A 22,116-nucleotide genomic window follows, 5' to 3' on the forward strand; every position below is an offset into this window, starting at 1 on the left:
ACAAAATGGGTAAGGTTGAGTGTTACAACCTCCCTGCTCAGGCACACCCCAGAGCACATTGCACAGGACAGCGTCCAGACAGTTCTTGAATATCTGCAGTGAGGAAGGCTCCACACCCTCTGGGGGCAGCCTGTTCCAGTGGTCAGTCACCAGCACAGTAAAAAAGCTCTTCCTCATGTTCAGGTGGAACTTCCTGTACATCAGTCTCTGCCCGTTGTCTCTTGCCCTGTTGCTTGGTTGGGATGACCATTCTTCTACCGAGAATAGCTGGCTCCATCCTTTCGGCACGCCTCCCGTGGATGTTTACCCACCCCTCAGGAGCGGAGCGCGCAGGTCACGCTTGGGAGGCGCCTCCGCGCGCAGCCATGGGCGGGGGCGGGGCCTGGGGCGGGGCCGCGGCTGCCGCCCGGGCCACGTGACTCCGCCCCCCGCTGGCGGGTCATATGCCGGGGGCGGGGCGGGCCCGCGCGCTGCTGCTCGGGCTCCGCGGCCGCTCCGCGCCTGTGGCGGCCCCGCCATGTCCCCGTCCGCGCTGCTCCGGGCGCTGCCGCTGGCCGCGCTGCTGCTGCTCAGCCCGGCGCGGGCGGTCCGGCAGGCGCGGAGGCCCAACGTGGTGCTTATCCTCACCGATGACCAGGACGTCTGCCTGGGCGGCATGGTAACCCTGTGGCGGGGGGCGCGGGGCTGGCGGGGGCGCGGCCGGGGGGCGCTTCGCCGCCCGCCGGGTCGCGTACCTGGCTGTCAGACGCCGAAACCGAGCTCGGCGGGCTCGGTGTGGGGTCGAGGTCTCTCCGGCCGTGGGGGTCGTCGCGCTGGGCCCAGCCTGCAGCCGGGCAGGGTCTCACTGCGGCCTCAGGCCAAGCAGCCCTGCGAAAGGAGCGTGGCGGTGGGGCTTCCGCGGGTGGGATGAGCCGCTCTGCCGAGCCGGCGGGGCTCGGGTGGGCCGGGGCCGCTGCTGGGGCCTCTCTAGAGCAACCTCTGCCGCTGCAGATACCTCTGGAAACTCCCCGCACTTGTGCTCTCTTGGGCCGGCTTGTGCAATCGCTGTGGCCCCGCCAGGCCCTAGCGATACGGGAAGGGCACTCTTGAGTGTCTTGCCGTGGTGGTGTTGGGCCTTCTTCCAGTTACAGCGCTTCAAGTCCCTGGCTTTACCTGGCATCCTTGCATTTTTAGCTGATGCCCTTCTGGTGCTTTCCTTTCAGACCCCCCTAAAGAAGACTAACGCTCTCATTGCCCAGATGGGAATAACCTTTGTAAACGCAGTAAGTGTTTGCGTTAATGCTCTGAACTTCTGAGATGTGTGCATTTATGTATTTTGTATCGTATATTATGTGAGATCTCAAAAAATTGTATCAGTTTTGTGAAACCTGTAGACATGGATGTGGGGTTTTTAAAATTCAGTTGCTACCTACTTTTAGGTCTCAAAATTAATATAATTTAAGGTCATGTTCGAAATCTGTGAAGTTTCACTTTCTGAAAGCACTTATGCTCACTTCCTTAATCTGTATGCTAAAACTGCGTAGTCTGAATATTCCTATTACAAACTGCGAAGTGTCAAAAGCTGCTCAAAACTTTCATCAGCTTCATGCACAATGAAAAGTCACTTCACTCTTTTCATTTTCTGCTGTATCTCCATGGCTAAAACAACAGAGTCAATGATCAAGCAGTATTTAGTGGGTTCTTGCCCTATCTAAAAACCGTGTCCAGTATGGTGGTGAGAAGTTGAAGGACATATGCTGCAGAGACCTGAAAGTGGCTTCATGAGCAGCTTTTCACTAGTGAAAATATTTGGGATATAATTCGGGGTGTCCAGAAGGAAGTAGGTTTTACTGTTGGTGAATATATTAATCAACCTGTTAGCTGATATTTGAAAACTATAAATTTTGACATAAAATGGTGTTACTATCCCAGTCTTAAATCTCCTCATTCTGTTTTTTCAGTATGTCCCCAGTGCACTTTGCTGTCCCAGTCGAGCTAGCATTTTAACAGGAAAATATCCACATAATCATCATGTTGTCAATAACACCCTGGAAGGGAACTGTAGCAGCAAGTTATGGCAGAAGATTCAAGAACCATACACATTCCCAGCGCTGCTCAAAGCTATGTGTGGTTATCAAACGTTCTTTGCTGGAAAGTATTTAAATGAGGTATTTCTTGTTCTTTATTTATTTTATTTTTTTGTGGTTTGTTTGAACAGTTAGGTGTCCACTGAGGCAAATTTATCTGGAGGACAGATATTTTCAATGTTCTTCTACAGCAGTTACCCAATGCTTTATTATTGAGTCACCTGTATATGTGTGGTTTATATTTTTGTCTTTTAAGCTAGGTTATAGTTTCTAGTAGTTCATAGTAAGATGTAAAAATCAGCACTGAAAGCTGCAGGCTGGGTGTTCCTCTTGTGTGGTAGAATTGGATTAGGAGGTAAATGAGCTGCAGGATTCTTAACAGCATGTTTCCTTTGCATCTCATGGTGGAAAACCGTGGTATAATTAAACAATGGAAGGTGAATTTTCATAGCCAGACACGAGTTTGTGTCTGCTGATGTTACTGAGGCAGCAAGGGGAAGGGAAACTCAGCTGGCTTTCCTCTGAGCATCCCTTGACTCAGCAGAGTCTTATGCCTGCAGTTAGGCGAGCCATGTAGATGGGAGAGGGCTGCCCTGAGAAAACCCATTGTGTTGCTCTAAGGCACCCTCTGTTTTGAATTTGGCACTGACTCAGCAGCTACTTTCCCTATTTTGCTGTCTTAGAGGCTAGTTGTTGTCGATTATTTGGCAGTGAGGTGGCAAGAGGCTAACATTACTTGAAGTTCCTCCCGCTGTTGGGGGAGGATGAAGGAAGCTGTTGGTCTGTGTGAAATTCTCTTTAGTATCTTGTGAATTGTTATCATGAAGCCTGCAAGTGTCTTGTCACATGGATGTTTTGATCAACATTTGTTATTTGATGATGTACGCTATGTTCTCCAGAATCTCTGCATATTTTCACACACAGAATGGAGCAGGGAGTAATATTGAAATTTTATTGATGGTTGCTTTCAGTTACTGTCTAGTTATTGTACCCTGGTTTCTTTAACGGGCCCTACATGGGTTTTTATATGCATATACATATGTGGTTTTCTGAAATTGAATTTGGCTTAACATGGTTTCTGAGCAGTGTTGAATAAAGCACATGAATATGAAACATGTCTAGCTTTGATTCATCATAACTGAAACTGTGAGTCATGATCTCTCTTTTTTCAGTATGGAGCAGAGGATGCAGGGGGAGTAGGTCATGTCCCTCCTGGATGGAGTTTTTGGTATGCTTTGGTATGTGACTTTTTTTTTTAACAACTTTATTGCTTTATAATCCAACTCATGTTCTAACTTTGCTGGTCATGAAAGAGCAGGAAAAGAGCATCTAATGATTTAATGCAAATTTTCTTCCCCTTTTTCCTCTGTTGTATCTATGGCTTTTACAAGGGCTACTCCTACTGAGTGCCTGGAGAAAATAAAACAATTTATACAGCCAAAGAACTGTGAGATAGCACTAAAACCAGTTTTGCTGATGGAGACCACTTCTGAGAATTTTTGCAGTATCCCTGTGGCAAATGCTCATAACCTATTAGGCAAATGCTTGTAGACAAATAATTTGGATTATTTCAAGTAATCAATGTATATGTTGCTTTGCATAAGTATCTTGGGTCCCTTTTCTTTTTCACAGGAGAAAAATTCAAAGTACTACAACTATACTCTCTCGGTAAATGGCAAAGCACGAAGGCATGGCGAGAACTACAGTGTAGATTATCTGACAGATGTCCTGGTAAGAAATTTTGCAATGCATGGTACAGAAGCTGCTTATGACCAGATAGTGCCTCGCGCTGGGGACTTGGGAAAGGGTGAGATAACTTGTTAGGCTGTATTAGTTCACAAATGGACACTTGTACTGCTGTGAGGGTAGGTGGGCATTTATCTGCAAAGCAAGACTCTGAGTATATTTAGAAATGACAGGTTTATGTTTGAGCTGTGGAAAGGAAAGGCATTCCAGCTGGCCATTTGCTAGCCAGTAGCCTCACTGAGGAGTTAATACTGACTGCTGTGCTGCAGGAGGAACAGGTAGGCAGAGATTTAAATTACTTCAATCAAGTATATGTTTCATTATAATATGCAACTTCTGTAACAGATTAACTGGGCCGAGGTTTTAGTAGGAAGCATGTAAAAATAAACTTCGCACCATGTTTTGTTTCTTACATATTATGATGTGTTGCTATCTTGTAGTCTGTAATTCGATCAGTCTGATAACTTGTAAATATTAAAGCCTAACCATTCCTTGATAGCATATGAGGGCAATGTATAGCTCGCTGATCCGAGAAGATTTTAGCCTCTTTAGCTGCATAAAATAAAGAGAGGTAAAAATGGCAGATAGTTTAAGGAAGGTTGGAAGAGTTAGTTTAGCTCTCTTAAGGCCCTATTTGGCAGGTAGCAGGGGCAGTGGGCAAGGGGGAAATGTCCCCCCGTCTGCCAAGCTGGGGTCGTAATTTGAGGTGCTGGTACAGCGTATGGGTTTGTACTGTGTTACAGCGTATAGGTTAGCACTCACAAAAATTCTTCTTTAGAAATGTCTCCTCATGCAGTCTTGTAGTGTTTCAATGAGAACCCTGAGGAGTTTAGTTCCACTGGGTGCTCAAACACAGACAGCTGCTCACTAGAAACAGCACTGATTGATGTTTCTTAGGGTACTGAACAGCTGTCTGATTAAATTTAGATTTACATCGTCTAAAGCTAGATTGGAATTGATAAGCCAGAAGTGAGACTATCCTATTACTGGCATTGTACTGGGGTTTTTTGATCCTTCAGCAGCTTGTAAGCATTTTGCCCAACAGGTCATTGTTGCATAAACTGCTTATTTGTGGTGTGTTACCTATTGATACAGCAATGTATCACGATTTTCAGTGTGTTGCATTCTGCTTTTTTCCTGTAGTTACTAAACATGTACTCAGCATTTCAGAGACAGCATTTAATTCATTTGCTGGGTAGTGCACAGGAATAAATTGCTTATGCAAAGTTCATGTGTTGCTTGATGTGATCCTCAAGCTTTCTTGTCTAAGGCCACCTCACTACTTGAGTCTGACATTGAGCATCCAAACACCTGAATCTTTTTACTGCACTTCTCACATACTGCAGTTTAAGCTCCTAATGAAATCAAAGTTGGCTACTGCTATGAGTTTCTGAAGGGTTCTTATCCTTGCTTGACTCTGCTGTCATAAAACTGAAGTTGAGCCCTACTTGCTTAGATACTAAATTTAGAAGGAAGGAAGGGGGACTTCCTGGTGTATTGGTTTTTTGTGTAGAGAAAGAAAAGGATATCCAAAATGGGGCATACTAATCAGGCAGGAAAAAAATGTTGCAAGATTTGAATACTGAAGAACTCATCTGCAAGTAATGCCTTTGAAGCTTTAATTTTAAAGGCTGACCTAGGGGAAGGGAAAATGGAACTCGCAATTTCTTCTAACTTGCAACTTGAAATGAAAATGAAAGTACAGTGGTGTGAGTGAGTGCATTTTGGCACTGTTCTTCTCCAGACCTTCTGTCTTCACCCCTTGTAATCTTGCAGCTTGCTGTAGAATGAGCATAGGCTGTAAACAGCAGGGCTAAATTTGTTTTCTTCAGAACTACTGCTATTTCTGAAGAAAGTTGAAGCCCTTAAGCTGGGATCTATCAGATGGGAGATGGCATCTTAAAGTCTCAGACTTAGACTGTTAAGAAAGCTCTGATTTTACTCGATTAAGCCAGCATACAGGTGGATTTTTTGAAACAGGCACAAACTTCTGATGAGCTTTTGAGGCCTAATTTATGCAAGAGTCTGAAGTAGAAAGTCATTTGAAGACGTGGGAAAAATTACTTATTTAACATGAGCACTTGGGTTTATTTTTACCATGAGCTGCTGTTCTAGACATTTGTAGATGAGCAAGCAGTAAGTTTTTGAAATAGTTTAAATGTTCACGGTATTACTGAGCTCTAAATAAGTTATGAATGTCTTGTTTGGATTTGTCAAATAGTTGCTGCTTTCCTTTGAGGCATGACTTTTCTCCAATAACACTGTTCACAGGCCAACATGTCACTGGATTTCTTGGAGTACAAATCTAATTTCGAACCCTTCTTTATGATGATCGCAACCCCAGCACCACACTCCCCTTGGACACCTGCTCCACAGTATACAAAGAGCTTTCAGAATGTCAGTGCACCAAGAAACAGCAATTTTAATATTCATGGCAAGGTAAGCTAACTAGCAAGAACCTGTGTAGGTTATTCTAGTTTGTGAGAGCAGAAGGCAGTGGCCCTGACTTGCACGTTAGATTAGAATAGGCGAGTACTATGACTGCTGGTTGGTTAATCATGATAAATTGGTGTGTGTCAGGGTCAGATAAGTTTATTGTGACTTCGAGATATTTGCATGCTAATGTCTTGTGAAGAAAAACAACATAGTGGCAAAAGTGATATGGTAGTACAATTGAATTATGATTGATAAAAAGTGAATTCTGTGTCCCATTTCTAGATTCTTCTGAAACTCTTAAAAATTTCTTATGGTTGCTCTGAATATGTCAGGGGAACAAATAGGTAATGTGCTACTCAAAGGCTTGGGTGAAGAATGAGAAGATCCCTGTCTTCCTTCACACATCTGCTTGTGGATGGGGACAGTCCATTCCTTGAGTTTGTGGCAAAGCTTCCCCGAGGTTGAAAGCATGTCAGACTAATCAGAGGACTCTGGAATCATGAGCCATAGGGCCCAGGGTTACTAAGTGCTTTGAGAACTTGCCTTTCATTTGCTAAAATAACCTAATGTTACAAATTCAGACATCCTTGTGACAGGGTGGTGTCTTCCATTGCCAGCAAATATGGCCAGATATAGTCAAGCTCAGACTGATCTGCTTCAATTTACTCTGCCAGTAAGTGAACTTCACAAGCAGTTAATTTGGTGAAAAGTTACAGAAGTTTTGTATTTTTGGTTCAAGTAATTTATAGAACCCATTGCTGTTCAGCGTTCAATTATTTCACTTCAAGGTTTGCTTCTAATCTTAAGACTGAGATAACATTGCCTAAATGCCTATCAGGAGCCTCAGGTCACTGTGACTCCTGTTGTACAGAATGAAACTTGTTTTTAGCTGAGGACTGTAGCTTGCAAAACGACCATGTGCTTATCAGTATGATAGAAAAACATGATTAAAAGGACAGAAAAAGGCTGCAGGCAGTAACAAATACTTTAGCCAAATCTTTTTAAGTTTCAAACTAGGGAGTGGGAATGAGATTTAGGTTTTTTTCTTCCATAAAGAGATTCCAGATTTTGTCTTAAAACTCCATTACTGTAACAGAGTGCTTTTAAACAGTGATCTAGAAGTAACTTGACCAGTGAAGTCAGCAGATAGCAAAATATACACAGTGGAGTTGCCTTATGTGGTGTAAAAGCTCTGCATATGTCTGTATAACAGAGCAAAATGCTGGACTTCATGTTTGGCAATTAATATGTGTGGATACAGCAGTTTTACTAGAGGAAAAGACTAGCATTACCTTATGTCTTAGGCACAGCTAATGTGCATTGCTGCAGCTGGCAGTGTTGTGGTCTTGAAGCCTAAGTCTTCTTGGAGCTTTGGTGTTTTCTGGAGCTTCACTGCTCTCTGGGGCAAGCATGATTCTTGCAGTAGCAGTAAACATGTAAATAGGCTAAGACCCTCACTGATGTTGTAATGTTTGCTTGACAGTCTGGGATTGTACAGTCTTGACTCCTGAATAAATGTTGCCTCACTTCCTTATACTTGATGTGGGCAAGGGGTACTAAGAGGAACCATTTAGGCAGAATCTCTGCATGAAAAATAGGAATTAAGCTCTTGTATAAATCATTGGTCAGAGTCTAACTTCTGCTTTGGATTCTCAGCTATGAACTGTATGAAATGATCAGCAGCTGTGTGGATTTCCAAGCAGAATTACTAATAGTCCAGATGAGCTTTATCTAAGCTGTTCTAAAAGAGAAGTTGATTAAGATATGTGTTTGGTATCTCCCTTGCATGTATTGTTTTTCCTGCAAAATCAGAGCTCAGCTGTGTTCTGATTCTGCTGGCAGTACATTGTATGTTGTCTCGACCTCCTAAAATTTCTCCAAGAACGGAGCTTAGGGAGGCAGCAGGATTGGTGGACTGCTTTGTATAAAAGTGGTGAAAAAGACATGACAGGGAAGCAGATTTTAGAATTCTTGAGTCAGTGTGAAGTTTATTGAAATCCACAAAGGTGTTTTGAGGGCTGTGTGAGGTTTTTGAAACTTCAGAGAAAGGTAGGAAGAACAAAATACTCAAAGAGGAGGATTCTGCTGCACTAGGTTGCTTACCTGCCTGAGTTGCCCAGTGTGGTTGTGCCTTACAAAGCTCCTCTCGTAAGCACAGCCCTTGTGAAAGGTGTCTGGTGCACCAGTGATGTTGCCAGCTACTTTGTTCTCTGAAGAACTGCTGAGCTGAAGATGGGATTTGTGCTGTACTTCCTTACTTTTTCCTCTATCAGCTGAGATAGACTGTCTCTCTCCAGGGAATTGTTTTACAACTGCTATAAAAGAAACAGCTGAATACAGCTGAATTAAAGTGGACATGGTATTAAGTCTCCATGCCAAAAATCTTTCCTTTGGTAGTCAAGAGCAGAAAGCAGGGGAATTGAGCAATTTCAGGAGATATGGGTCACTTTGTTTTGAGTCCCTAAAGCCTGAGCCCTTCAGTCATTTGCTTGTGACAGGAGGGAAATTGCATAACGAGCAGCTCTACACAGAGGAGTGACCAGCTAAATACAGGCTCAAGCTGAGTGTGATGAGTGGGTCATCTCTGACCTACTAAATGAAAAAACATAAAGCTGCACTGACATGACTGTATTCTTTGTTCTGATCGCCAATAATATTAACCTTCAGATTGTTCACAGCAGACCTTCCCATGTATTTGTACAACATGTGACCCAGCTCAGACTGGTCCTCAATGTGGGAGTATCACTTTTTCTATGAATTACATCATCTCCATTACTTTGGGGGCATAGGTGAGGAAAGAAAGAAAAGGTCTGTTTCTGAAAGTTGGGGATAATCTAGAAGCATGATGCTGCACCTAAAGAAATGTTCTTGTTTCAGGGTCAAAATCTAAATAAAATGGTAATGTTCTGTTCCATTCAGTAGTCACCAGCCCTGATTTCTTAGACTGCCAAGAATCTGATAGTGGCACTGTTACAGACATTTGAACTCACCTCTTTATAACTTAAGTAATTCTAATTGCTTTGAGTGTAGGAGCTTTTGCCCGCCTTGCAACCTTTTGGGATGCTCGCCAATATTAGTCCCAGAAGTACCTCACTTTTGACAACCGAGTCCAGTCTTACAGTGATGCTCAACACTTCACATTATTTTCCTCAGATCTGTCTCAGGCTATCACACCTTTACCTCTGAGAGAGCCTTCCCTAGATACTTTCACAATTTTCTTCCCTGACCTGCTTTGAAAAGAACCAGCAGGGAAAACAAAAATCTGGTCAGTTTGATAGTATTGCCTGACTTTTTCACAGGAATCATTTTTGTAGTTGTTCTAATAAAGGCTTAAAGCTTGATGTTTCTCTCATACACTAAAGTTTGTTGATTTCTTTCTTTAGAACAAGCACTGGTTGATTCGACAAGCAAAGACTCCAATGAGCAACTCTTCAATACAATTTCTTGATGACGCTTATAGAAAGCGGTAAGGATTTTTTTGTTGCTTAAGTTTTCTAATCAGAATTTGTAAGGTGTGGATTTTTTAAAAAAGTTGTACTAAGTCTGACAGTCGATGTCAGATTGCTTCTAATAGTTCTCTGGCACCTGTCTCAGAAGACCTCCTGACTTTGTTGACATTTTGTAAATAAACTTTGGCTTCAGAAATATCATATTCACAAATGCTACCATTATTTATCACAAAAAAGACCAATCATACTTGGTCTCTCTATTGCTTTTCTTGCAGTGCATAACAGGTTTTTATAAAAATAATGGCCTTACCTTCTATTTCACTTAATTCCAGTTTCTGTCAGCCGGCTCCTCTGATTTATTAATCTTGTCTCCAGGTCTGTACATGGGAATACTGACTAGCCAGGGGAGGTGCTAGATTCCTTTTTATAAAGGGGATGTGGGGAATAATGTGCAGACATGACTTGTTCCCTTTAATAGAATGCAAGTGTAATTATTTACACTGCAGATGTCCTTTCTTTTAAGGTTTTGAAACAAACATTACCTTAAGTGTTGATCTTCATTTTGAGCAGTTACTAGGAGATATTATCTTACCACTTTGGAGACGGAAACCCAAGATTTTTCAGATTTTTGTTTTATAAAACGCAAAGGTAAAATTATGCAAAGAAATTTTAAGCCAAGAGACCAGAATCCAAGAATTGAATAGCTGTAGTTAATTCAGCATGATATTAGTCTGTAAAGGGTAGTGGAAGCAGTCACTTTTCTCAACAGCAAACCTCATGACAAAGAAAAGAACTTGTAGCTGTCAAAGGCTTTAGATACACTGAAATAATGGATCCTGACATTACAGTTTTCAAGCAGAAAGGGTCCCATAAAGAACTAAATTCATGGTTGTTTTGCATTTTAATATTAAATTACATATAAAGAACTAATAACAAGTGAGCTTGCAGGAGATAGCTGACTCTTTGTCACTGTGATGCTTCAAGGTTGGTCTTCACTGTGTCCAGATAAGAAGTAATCAGCATTTTGATGTCTTTCGCAGACACTACAGAAATCAACAAGAACTGAGGACAAACAGTCTAATTCTATCTTTAATTGCAGCCTTAAAAAAAAGTGTAGTACTCTATGAAGTTTGCTTTCAGAATTTGTAAGCAAAATAATTAATTTACAGTGCATATACCTCTAACTGGAAGCTGGATATGAATGCCGTACTTACAATCAGGGTTATTCCAAGTTTTTCACACTCAAAAGTAAAGTACTTTGTTTCTGTATAGGTGGCAAACTCTGCTCTCGGTTGATGACCTGATAGAGAAACTAGTGAAGAAGTTGGAAGTGAACGGAGAGTTAGATAACACGTACATCTTCTACACATCAGACAATGGCTTCCACACCGGTAAAATTTTCACTGCTTACTGCTTATTTGTAGAAGATCCAGGAATTGCATAACCTTTCACCCTCATGACCACTCCAGAAAATGGGAACAGCAGCTGTGGGAAACTGCAGATATGAGAAATACTGATTTGAATTGTAAAACAATCTGGAGTCACAGTGTGGGGTGTTTGGGATTTTATCGCTGTTTTTTTGTTTGGTTGTGGTTTTCAGCATTAATTTCTAACGGTGTATCCTGGTATGCATAAAATCAGGGCAGAAATAAAGGAAAGGTCTCTGTGTTCTATAGGAAGAGTTGGTATAAGAGGGTTAGGTAGTAAAAATCTGTCAAAGACCTGTCTGTATCATGTTGTACAACTAAAAGTGCAGTATCTAAGCTGTTAAACTTTTTAAGATACAGATTATACTTTGAAGTTCTCTTCTGTCCTCCAATTTGTTAATATAGTTCAGGTTAAGAACCTCTCTTCTTTAGAAATGAACTGGTGACAATTATGTGCCCATAACAGAGAGGGTGGAACTGGATGATCTTTATAAAGGTCCCTTCCAACCTAAACCACTCTATGGTAACACAAGGCTGATAATTTTAACAAGAAGCCATTTAACTTTTCCCATCTTCTCTTGTTTAGGCCAATTTTCTTTGCCAATAGACAAACGGCAGCTCTATGAGTTTGATATCAAGGTTCCATTGCTAGTTCGAGGACCAGGGATAAAACCAAATCAGACAAACAAGGTAAGAAAGAAGTGAAATCCCAGTACAGATTTATTTTTAATGTTGTTTCACAGTTACCACTTTAGCTACTAATTTTTTTCCCTGCATATATATGTGTACATTAGATGAAATAACACAGAGTGGCAGAAAGGGCAAAGACCTCATTATAAAAAGCTGGCTGTTTCTGCTTGAATCAAATTAAGCCATTGCAGGCCACAAAAGCAAATTAATTTTGAACTCACTTTGCAAATTCCCTACCATTGCTTTTTGATGTTACAGGGTCCATTAGCCCATAAACATGAAACTTCGCTAGTGTTTAGTTGCACCTGCAAATATAAGTATTTAAAACAGGTTTTGAAGTTCTGAAGTTAAGTTCTTCTTATCCTGCAGATGCTTGTTGCAAATATTGATTTGGGTCCCACTATTCTGGATATTGCGGGATATGACTTGAATAAGACCCAGATGGATGGGATGTCACTGTTGCCACTGTTGGTAAGTAGGGACAGGGATAGTAACCAAATGATGCTTGCAGGGGTAATTCTTCAAAGTCAGTGTTACTTCCTTTGATAGATTAGATTCACTCATAACCCAGATTCTTCCTTTGATGTTGTTTTCACATGGGATGCTCATAGCTGAGTGAAAAAGTAGGTATGTTTAAATGCAGATGTATTTTCACAAGCATTACAACTTCATGGTCATGTTATAAAAGAAAGTAATGTCATCCTTTGGATAGTTCTCACATTTGTAATAATTGCTGCTTTAAAGCTTGTATTTTATTTCCACCTTGCATTCTCCTTCCCCTTTTCCATAGCATTTCTCAGCATAGGAGTAGGAGAAAAACAGGCTGTTCTTATTAAATCTTTGGTTTGACTCCATTTTCAGTAGAACCAGTGTTTCCTGCCAAACTCTAGAAGAGTGCATGTGGTTTTATAAAGTAAACTTGACCTTTCTAATAGGTGAGCAGAAGCCTATTTAAATAAAGCTGCTTGCAGGTGATCTGTTTAGTTTTAATTAAATTTAGTCTATAAATTGAAGGCAGCTTACTTGGAAAGTAAGCTTGGAAAGATCATCCAGACTTAAAATGGTTCTTTGCTCTTAAAACCTTGTATCCAAACCTTAAGCTGTTCTTTAGACAGAAGCAGGTAAAAGGTACCCATTTTAAACTCTAGTGGAATCAAATTTGAAATTCATTGTTTTGCTGCATATGCCTGTGGTGGTGCTATGTATGAACTGTAAACTGCCATCTTCCTCTGTCTTTTAAAATGCAGCTACAAATAGACCAGCTTAAAACCTAGTTGTTTCTTAAAGCGGTTTCTTTTTTTGTTTGGTTGGTTTTTTGCCAAGGGTATATCTTTTTCCATCTGTTGTGGTAATGTGATATAAATCAAAGGGAAACAGCCTTGTTTACAGGGATTTTATCTGTAGTATCTGGCCATGTGGCTCCTACTTGGTATTGCTGTATGATCCTTTACAAATTGAAGATAGTATTTTAAACCCTCACAGGAAGGTGTGCTAATATTTTTGGAGTTTAATCCGCGTCTTCTAGTTACACAAGACCTTCTAAAAGAAGACCTTATTTAAGACTGATACTGCCTAGTGAGCAGTGGGCAGTGTTAGTGTTATTCCAAGCAAGGACGATTTTTTTTATTTCACAGTATTTCTATTTCATAGTATTCACAGTACAGTAGATACTAAGTTGCATTAACTTCTTGTAGAAAGGAGACAAAAATGTTACCTGGAGATCAGACTTCTTGGTGGAGTACCAAGGAGAAGGATACAATGGCAGTGATCCTACCTGTCCTGGCCTAGGACCTGGAGTCACAGTAAGTAAGACAAAATCCGTTAATATCAGGAAATAGCTGCTGAATTAACCTGTTTGCTGTGTGGGCTAGCCTGGTTCTGTATGTAAGCTCCCAGTATGTTGGTAAGTAGGAGCCAGCTTTGTAGGTCCTGTACAGAATTTGATAATTGGAAGATGTCCAGCCATGTGGAACCGACCTGTCCATATGACCAGAGAGATCATAAAAACCCTTTCAGTGGGAATCTATGGAGCCTCAGGGCTGGAGACTGGTGCAGGAAGGTGTGGGCTTAAGCCAAGTGTGTGGCAGTGACATAATGTTCTTTCTAAGCTTTCAATAACCTTATTGCACAATTCTTGTCTGTGATTATTAAGTCACTAGCTACTCTAAATTTAAGCAGGTTTGCTTTGCTTTCCTAAAGCAAAGCATCCCATTGGTGCTGTGTTTAGTAGTGTGTTGTGCTGTTCTCTTCTGTGTACGTACATTTGCTTCCCAGACAAAATGCACTTCATCATGGTGAGTTTAATAACAACACTGAGTTTTTGCTTAAAATCCCCAGTGGAAACTTGCATGTCTTAAATTAAGATCTGCATGTTCATCTGTTAGCTGCAGTTAGCATGAGCTGGTACAGACTCTAGGAAAAGTTCATCTCCTGCCCTGAAGTTTTTGTTTGCTGCTTGCTTCACAGCACTGCTTCCCAGACTGTGTCTGTGAAGATTCCTATAACAACACGTATGCTTGTGTAAGGACACTGTCAGCTTCCTGGGATCTGCAGTACTGTGAATTTGATGACCGGGAGGTAAGTCTGTCTGACTAGCAGATGTCAACTGTGCACAACTGTGTGTCTGTCTGCACCCTTATCAGCTCTCAAGGTTCCCATGAAGTACTGTGAAAAGCAGACCGTTATTGCTTGCAGGATAAACAGTGACGTACTTACCGCCTATTGAGAATGTTTGACCAAAACTGTAGCGGGGTTCTGGGAAGAAGGAAAAATAAAGGGTGTGGGAGGGGAGTGAGGCCTAAACTATGATTGTTACCATGTGGTATCACCTAACAGCCTCACAGGGAGCTGTGCTGTACTGGTTGCAGTTCTCTCTCTTAGCATAATTCCATGTGGTGGTCTCTTTTGAACAAGTTTTACCTTACAACATATAAACACAGCAGAGGTACAGTGTTCAACTCCTTTACTTAGGAAGACCTGAAATTCCAGGCTAATAATTTCTTCTATTATTTGCTTGTTTGTCTGGCAAAAATAGCAGTAAAGTTAGAACTGGGAGAAAGGTCTCTGACCTTATCTGGAGTTGTTTGGGTATAAGGAACATAACGTCCCCCCTTCAGAGGCTGCTCAGGTCTCACTAGGAGAGCACGTGCTGTACGTACAAAAGGTGGTGTGTCACGGGGCTGATCTTTAGCTGTGCTTGTTTGCACACAGCTGCTCCAACAAGGATGTGGGGTTTGAGGCACAGATCTAACAAGCTGTGCTGTCAGCAACTGTGCAGGCACTACATGAACAGCAGGTATGCCCAGTAACATGCACCACACAACATGTATGGCAGTCTATATTGAACTACTTAAGCCAGGTGAGGAAATCTCACAACATGTTTTTGCAGCTAGATAGTATGAAAGTCTGTTCAGGAAACAAAAATAACAATTAGCAGACCCTGCACTTTGGTTTTCCCCTTTCTGACAAATTATGATCAAGTTAGAAAAGTCTTGTGGATTTCTTTGTAAAAGTAGACTCCAAAGTTGACTCAATAATGTTCATCATGTCACTTTGGGATTTTTCTACTAAGAAGGTATGGCTGTAGCATTTTTGGGTCATTCTGCTTACCTGAGCTAGCTAAAATAAAACCAACAGTACGGATGGGGAAGGTACAACAATGTGGCTTCTATAACCTTGCAGTGAACCTTGTAAGAAAAAGGCCAAAGTCTGTCCAGATATGTCCTTATCAAAGTTAGACACAACTCAGCCAGTTTTTATCAGTATCATCTGCAGTCGGGCCTCCTACTCTATCACAGACAAAACCACGGCTAAATTCTTGAGATACTATTGACCAGTGTTTGTCCCACAGAAGCATCTAGAGATTTAATGTACCAAAAAACAAATCTGCCCTAAAATCCTCCAGACAAATCTCTAAGTGCATGCACATAGGTTAAGCTTTTTCTGTTTGAGGCTGTAGCATACTTGTATTCAGCATATTTTGTACGTGAAGAAGTCAAGACACCTGAGTCAGACAGCTATAAGTATCTGATGAGTAATGTTGATGTGATGGTCATGAAATTGTTAGCTTGAGATCCATTAGAGAAAAGACTGCCAGCTTAGGCGAGGTCTCTTACTGTGGTCTCTCAGTCATAAGACAAGTGTTAGAAAAGAATCTGCAGTGGCAGGTGACTACTTTAGGTTGAAAGTAAAAACTTTTCCAACAAAATTGTGCTACTGCGAAACTTTGCTTGCACACTGTCCTGTCTTTGACCAGGAAGCTGCATGGCTGAACACAGCTTATCATGTGGGGCTGCTGCAGTGGAGTTCAAAGTAACATCTGAGACTATGCGCTGCCATAAAGCATGCTTCTCAAATAATATGACTGTTAATTAGCATTCAGGACTTAATTCAGTGCAGGAACTTTTTTCTACAGGTGTTTGTGGAAGTGTATAACTTGACTGCAGATCCACACCAGATCAATAACATTGCTAAAACAATTGATCAAGAAATTCTAGAAAAGATGAACTATCGACTGATGATGCTGCAGTCCTGCTCAGGAGCAACGTGCCGTACACCAGGTGTCTTCGATCCCGGGTAAACACTGATCCACTTCATTATTGTAACACTTTTAAATATAACTATATATTTTTAAAATTTGGCTTTTATAGAGGGTATTTGTGATACATTATTGTCATACACACTGCTTTTTTTTTAAAAAGATGTTTTCTTGATGGTTCTGTTAATCTATATTTTAATTTACCATTGTCCTAGGGTGACAAACTAAGACAACCATGTATAGCTTTTATGGTACTTTAGTACTTTAATGTTGTTAATGTTGTCAGACATTGTTGGCTGTATGCTTCAGCTGTTCTGAGTAGGCAAGAGACTAACCTCAGGTTTGCCAGTAAACCAGGAAAAGCTCTGCTGGTTTCTATAGGCAGGCATTTTCCAAGTACTAGCTCTGATTGTTCCTGGAGATGCTGTTTGCAAGAACGTTTCCTGCAGGACCTGAGCTGTCTGTGTTAGCTGTTGGAAGTAAATAGCACTTTGTGCCTCAAAACTCAGTCACTAATTATTTATACTCAAGCTTTTTAAAGCAGTATTTAAAATGTCCTTAGAGTGTCCATAAAGTGTAAGTTTGTCATTTGGGACAACAACACTTTCTGTTAAAATGTAGCTCCTGAATGCTTGATGTTATATATGCTAGGATTTATTTCTTTGGAGACTCAACTTTTTGGTTGCGTGTTGTTATATTTTATCTGTTGTAATAGAAATTGTCACTGCTGCATACTGCTGAGAAAGCAGCTTCTCATGTAGCCTTGTACCAGAGCTCTTCTAGCACAAAGCTGTCTCTAGAAATGCTGGTGACTGCAATCCAAGCAGCTCACACTGACTCTGTTCCTCTCTCCAGGTACAGGTTTGACCCACGGCTCATGTTCAGCAATCATGGCCTACGGGCTCGGAGGTTTTCTGCACAGTTCTTGTAAGACCCTTGAGAGCCTCTTGCAATGGGCTCCTACTGACCAGTTTCTCCAGTGACTGCAGCAGGTCTGTCTCTGTTAACTTTAGCTGATTACAGCTGGAAGACTTCTAATGGGCTTTTCAAACCCTGTTTGGAAGGAAACCCCTTGTCTTTAGCTGGTTGCCTTGTGCAATATATATATTTTACAGCTGAATTCTAACTGTAAATCGTTAGACACAGCTAATCTGTCTTGCTCAGATCGTTGATTACCACCTTTGTCTTTCAAGTACCTTTTCATATCACAGGCACAAAGGTGAACCTATGCCTATGAATCTGAACAGTTTATTTTGTTCTAAAAAATAAAGAAATGTGTATTTGAGTCAGGTTAGATAGGCAGGTGCTATTACACAGTAATGCTCACCCATATTCGGTGTCACAGACCTTCTTAAAAACTATACTTAATTATAGGTTTCCTGTATTGAGCTCCAGGCTGTTAAGGACAATAGCAAACTAGCTCTAGGAGAGAGTAGGAGGGCAGTAGCCAAAAGTGTAGGATCTGACTAGCAAGTGTCTTGTGCAGAATTAAAATCCATCTGCTAAATAGTCTCTTTCAGTGAGACCACTTTAGATGAGACCAATGAATTTTGTAGGACAGCTTCGGTAGCTTGCAAACAAGAATGTAATTTCAACCTCCTCCTGGTTTGAAATGCTGGGCTGGCTTACTATGTACTACTGAAAAACCTCTTTGGGTTTTAGACTGACTTCCTAGTGAGTTAAGAGACTGTTGAGACTAACGTGTTCAAGTAAGTGTGCCTGTGCTTTGAGCTAACTCTTAAGTCTGTTTTTAATACACAAACAGAAGTAATACTAAAATAAACAAAATACAACAACCAGGGCACCACGGTAGAGGTGATCTGTCTCTAACCTCCAAATGTCTTGAATTGTCTAACTTCTTATGTTGATTAGATTCTTGAAGGTAAATTATTTTGAAAGCAAACTAGGTAAAAATAAATCATAGAATCATTGCTCACTAGACATTAGGCTAAGAGCTATTTTAGGCAGTTTAAATGCTTCATAGAGTGTTGCTTTTTGGTTGAGGCCTAACTACTTGGAACCTGCAAAAAGTGGCCTTCGCACCAAAGGTCTGCATGTCAGAAGTCACTTATTTCCCTCCAAAAGGGTGATATATTTTCAACCTTCTGATTAGGCTTATCTGAAATGCAGCCATCGTGTACACCCAAACTTGAGTGTTTTTCTAATCTTGAAAAACACACAAACTTGCATTACCATGTAACTTCCGTATAGATTCACTGGCAAAACACCATCTGGAAACACTGAATTATGGATCTTCTGCAAGACAAGTTTTCTGCTGCTTGTGGGCAAATCAACTCTGTTTTCAGGCATGATAATCATTCCCTTGTGAAACAAACTGTAGCAAAACTATTTTGTTTTCAGTTATTCCACGTCTCTTACCCCAGTAGAGAGCATGATTATTTCAGCTAATCATTAAATAGGCAACGAGGTATTGGACTCAGTATTGTGAAGGTGCATACCCCAGTGTGCAGATCCAGCACCTGGATACAAGCAATGCTACAACAAAGTAAATTGAACTTTCTTGGCTTTTAATTCTGAGGCACAGAAATTGTCCTTCATGTAGCTTAGAGTTGGAAACTTGTGTGGTGGTCTACAGGTTAGATTTTTATAGAACTGATTTGTTCCAAATCTCTCAGAAGTGACCAAATATTTGGAAGAAGAAAAATAGCTTGAAAGGTAACTTTTCAGCTGAGGGAGCTGTGTAAATGCAGAGGGTTTTGGATACTCAGACTTCTTACATGCTTCCAAAAACTCAGGACTTTTTTTCCTCAACTACAATTGTAGCTTTATTCTGCTTTTTGTTTCTCAAGCTTTAGTATTGGCCATCAGTATCCTTTATACACTGTTTTGTCTCTAGAAACCAAACCAAAGTTGTCTTCATGCTCTCAAAGGTTTTCTTACACAGTGAGCTCATGTAGGTAGTGTTTTGCTTGGGGAATTCTAGCAATTTAAACCTGTGCTTTGTTTAAACTTCATTTTGGTAGCTGTGTGGAGGCTAGTGTGAAATACATTGACAGCTGCACATTAAACCCTCATCAGTCCTATCAAATCTGGGTTGTACATCAAGTTTCTGCTTAAGTTTCAGTGCAAGTAATGTGTATTCTGTTGCTCCTTTATTAGAAAAAAGAACTTTGTTATGGGTACAGAAATGTAATTCTAATACATTTCTTAATTTCTTAAAGTGATTTTAAAGCGTAACAAGGACATTTTCTTTTGAATGATCTATTTTGCCTAACTAGTAATATCAAAGTTGACAGAATTGATGCAGATTATTCAGTATGAGTGACCAGGTATTTTTCCCAAATTAATACTCTCGCTGTCTGCACATACTTGTAAAGGATTTTTTAACAAGGCTCACATTTAACACACTCACTGAGAGAACCACACTATACCTGAAATCGGGCATAGGTAGTAAATGTATTAAATTGAAATTCAGAATTAAAGTAGTCAGTCCTTATTTAGTGGTTCAGAAGAATATTTGATTTGCTTCCACTTTTGATAGACTTCAGAAAGAACAGGAACCAAGAGCTGCCTGCCTTCCATTGCTGTTAGAGCAGTTAATCACTTGTGATTGTTGCCATAAAGCAGTTAATTCTGAGTGTTTTTACAGCCTCGAATGAGCAGTGTTAATTCTTACCCCTGATAATTAAGAAAACCACTATGAAGGATCTTTGACGCTCACCCAGATTTAATTCCCAACTAAGTTATTTTAAAACTAAATGGTCTTTCTGGATATTCCATTTCATGTGTTATTTTACCATGGCTGCATCTATACCTTGTTATGGAAGGCATTCATGTTAAATGTACAGAGTTTTAAATAAAGGGCCTTACTGGTACAGAGTTGAGTTTAGGTAAAATGTGACCATGTTTTTTACTTTTTTAAAAAATCATTATTATCAAAAGCAGAGCTGTGATTTTTTAATGATCTGATCCAGTAAAGTAGATACTATACAGGGAGAAATACAATTAATGACTTCATTCTGTTACTCTAAAGCAAACCAAAATTCATTATCATCACTTCAGCGTAAGTGAATACAAGCAGTACCTGCTTACCCAGCCCAGGAAACTGGGCTTCTTCGTTCTGGGGAATGAAGCTGTAGCAGGGACATGTACATTGAAACACACACCCAGAGCAGGTATAATACCTTTTCAATCAAGTTAAATTTCAGACCAATTCATCAAGCTGAATACAGTATTTGAACATAATGAAACAACTGTCATTTATTGTGATTCAATTAAAATGGATTTCCATTGTATGACTCTCTCTGTATGTGAGCATACTTTGCTGTAGCATGTTGTAAGTATATTTTTGCTGTTTTGAACATCTGTTTAGAAAGTGCCCTTCCAGAGGACCCTGTTCACTGCTGCACTTTTGAAGAAAGAAAAAAATAAACTGCCTATCAAACTTCCTATCTTTGTTACTGAGCTTGAGTTAAACCTTTTACAGGAATAAGCTGTCTCACGTGTCTAATGGCTGAATTCCTATTTTGTAAGCCTTGAAAGCCTCTGCTTTACTGCCCTCCTACCTAACAAGGGCTACTTCATATGGCCACAGGGAATCTTACTAGATTATTCCTGTCTAGCAGGACACCACCTGACTACTTTGCAGCAGGAAGAAAGCCTGAGGTGAGGGAACAAATTGAAGTGCAACCTGTACTTGGCTTGCATTTCCTTGGAAACTGGTGTAGTTCAATAGATGGAAAACAGAAAACACAATGGAGAAACTGCTGTTCATAATTAAGACCAATATGTTCTATGCCAGGAAAGAAGCAGAACAAAATCTCATGTGAGGCTTTTTCCAAAATGGGAACTCTGACCAACAATAAGATACATGCTACTTATTCAACTCAATCCCTGTTACAGAGCTGAATTTCTTGGATGATTCTGTTTAAAAATACTAGATAAATTTCCTGAACTTTATAGAAGGTGACTTGGTACACCTTTAACCTATTTAAGTTTGAGGCTTCCACAAGTTATTAAAACATGTATTTCTGCATTTTATTTGTATTTCTGCTTAACCGTGTGGTATCAGTGTCATTTCTCCTTCAGCGAGGAGGTAGGTTCCATTAAGCAGACAAAAGTATTTAATGGCTGCCTGCAACATTGCTTTCTTTCTTTTGATGTTCCAGTTTATGAAAACTATAAAGTTTACTGTAGCACCACAAGAAAGGGCAGGTCTGTCTTACTTAGACATTCCCATCACTGACAGCCCAAGTGACAGCAGGGTCATGGAAGCTTACCACATCTCCTTGCCATTAATTTCTAAGAGCAAGCCAGGTTTGTGAAGAGAATTGCTGTAACAAAGCTCAAGGAATCACCTATTTTAAATAAAAGAAATACACAGCCTTAGTACTTCATTCAAGGGGTGGGGCAGGGGAATTCCATGATTAGAAAGAAAGGGCAGTGTTAATATATTGCTTTCCAGATGCAGATGTCAGTATTTTGATAATATCCACTGGACTGTATTCAAAGCTGTGGTATGGAAATTGCTCACAAATCTCAAAGTAATCTGCTTTCTCAAGGTGTTGAAGTTGTTTGAACTTATTCCAGCTGCCCAAATCCACCCATTTTCTAAAGACAGGAATAAGAGAAATTTGACAGAACTCAACTGAATCACCCACTTCCTCATTTTTCCTGTGCAAGTCTTAGGGAAAAGCCAGCTCCATGACTCTTGCTTGGCAAGAATGCCTTTGTAGATTCCTATAGGTTGACAGCAAAGGCATTAAGAATGAGACTAAAGATTCATGGGGATATTCTCAGACTTG

At 40.5% G+C, this 22,116-nt stretch overlaps 1 protein-coding gene across 1 annotated transcript; it reads left to right on the forward strand.

Annotated features, from left to right (window-relative positions):
- The first annotated feature begins 479 nt into the window (after positions 1-479).
- On the forward strand, positions 480-20,761 carry GNS (glucosamine (N-acetyl)-6-sulfatase). Its single transcript, XM_005519324.3, has 14 exons — positions 480-658; positions 1,203-1,262; positions 1,941-2,147; positions 3,239-3,304; positions 3,699-3,797; positions 6,084-6,251; positions 9,632-9,714; positions 10,970-11,088; positions 11,711-11,814; positions 12,184-12,285; positions 13,509-13,616; positions 14,281-14,391; positions 16,229-16,389; positions 17,207-20,761. The coding sequence occupies exons 1-14, from the start codon at positions 518-520 to the stop codon at positions 17,280-17,282; spliced, it is 1,605 nt and encodes a 534-aa protein (XP_005519381.1). The 5' UTR covers positions 480-517; the 3' UTR covers positions 17,283-20,761.
- Positions 20,762-22,116: the final 1,355 nt, after the last annotated feature.

The sequence above is a fragment of the Pseudopodoces humilis genome, chromosome 5, assembly GCF_049639895.1.
Source record: "Pseudopodoces humilis isolate 2021_Gansu_Grassland_sample_001 chromosome 5, ASM4963989v1, whole genome shotgun sequence".
NCBI classification, from domain to species: domain Eukaryota; kingdom Metazoa; phylum Chordata; class Aves; order Passeriformes; family Paridae; genus Pseudopodoces; species Pseudopodoces humilis.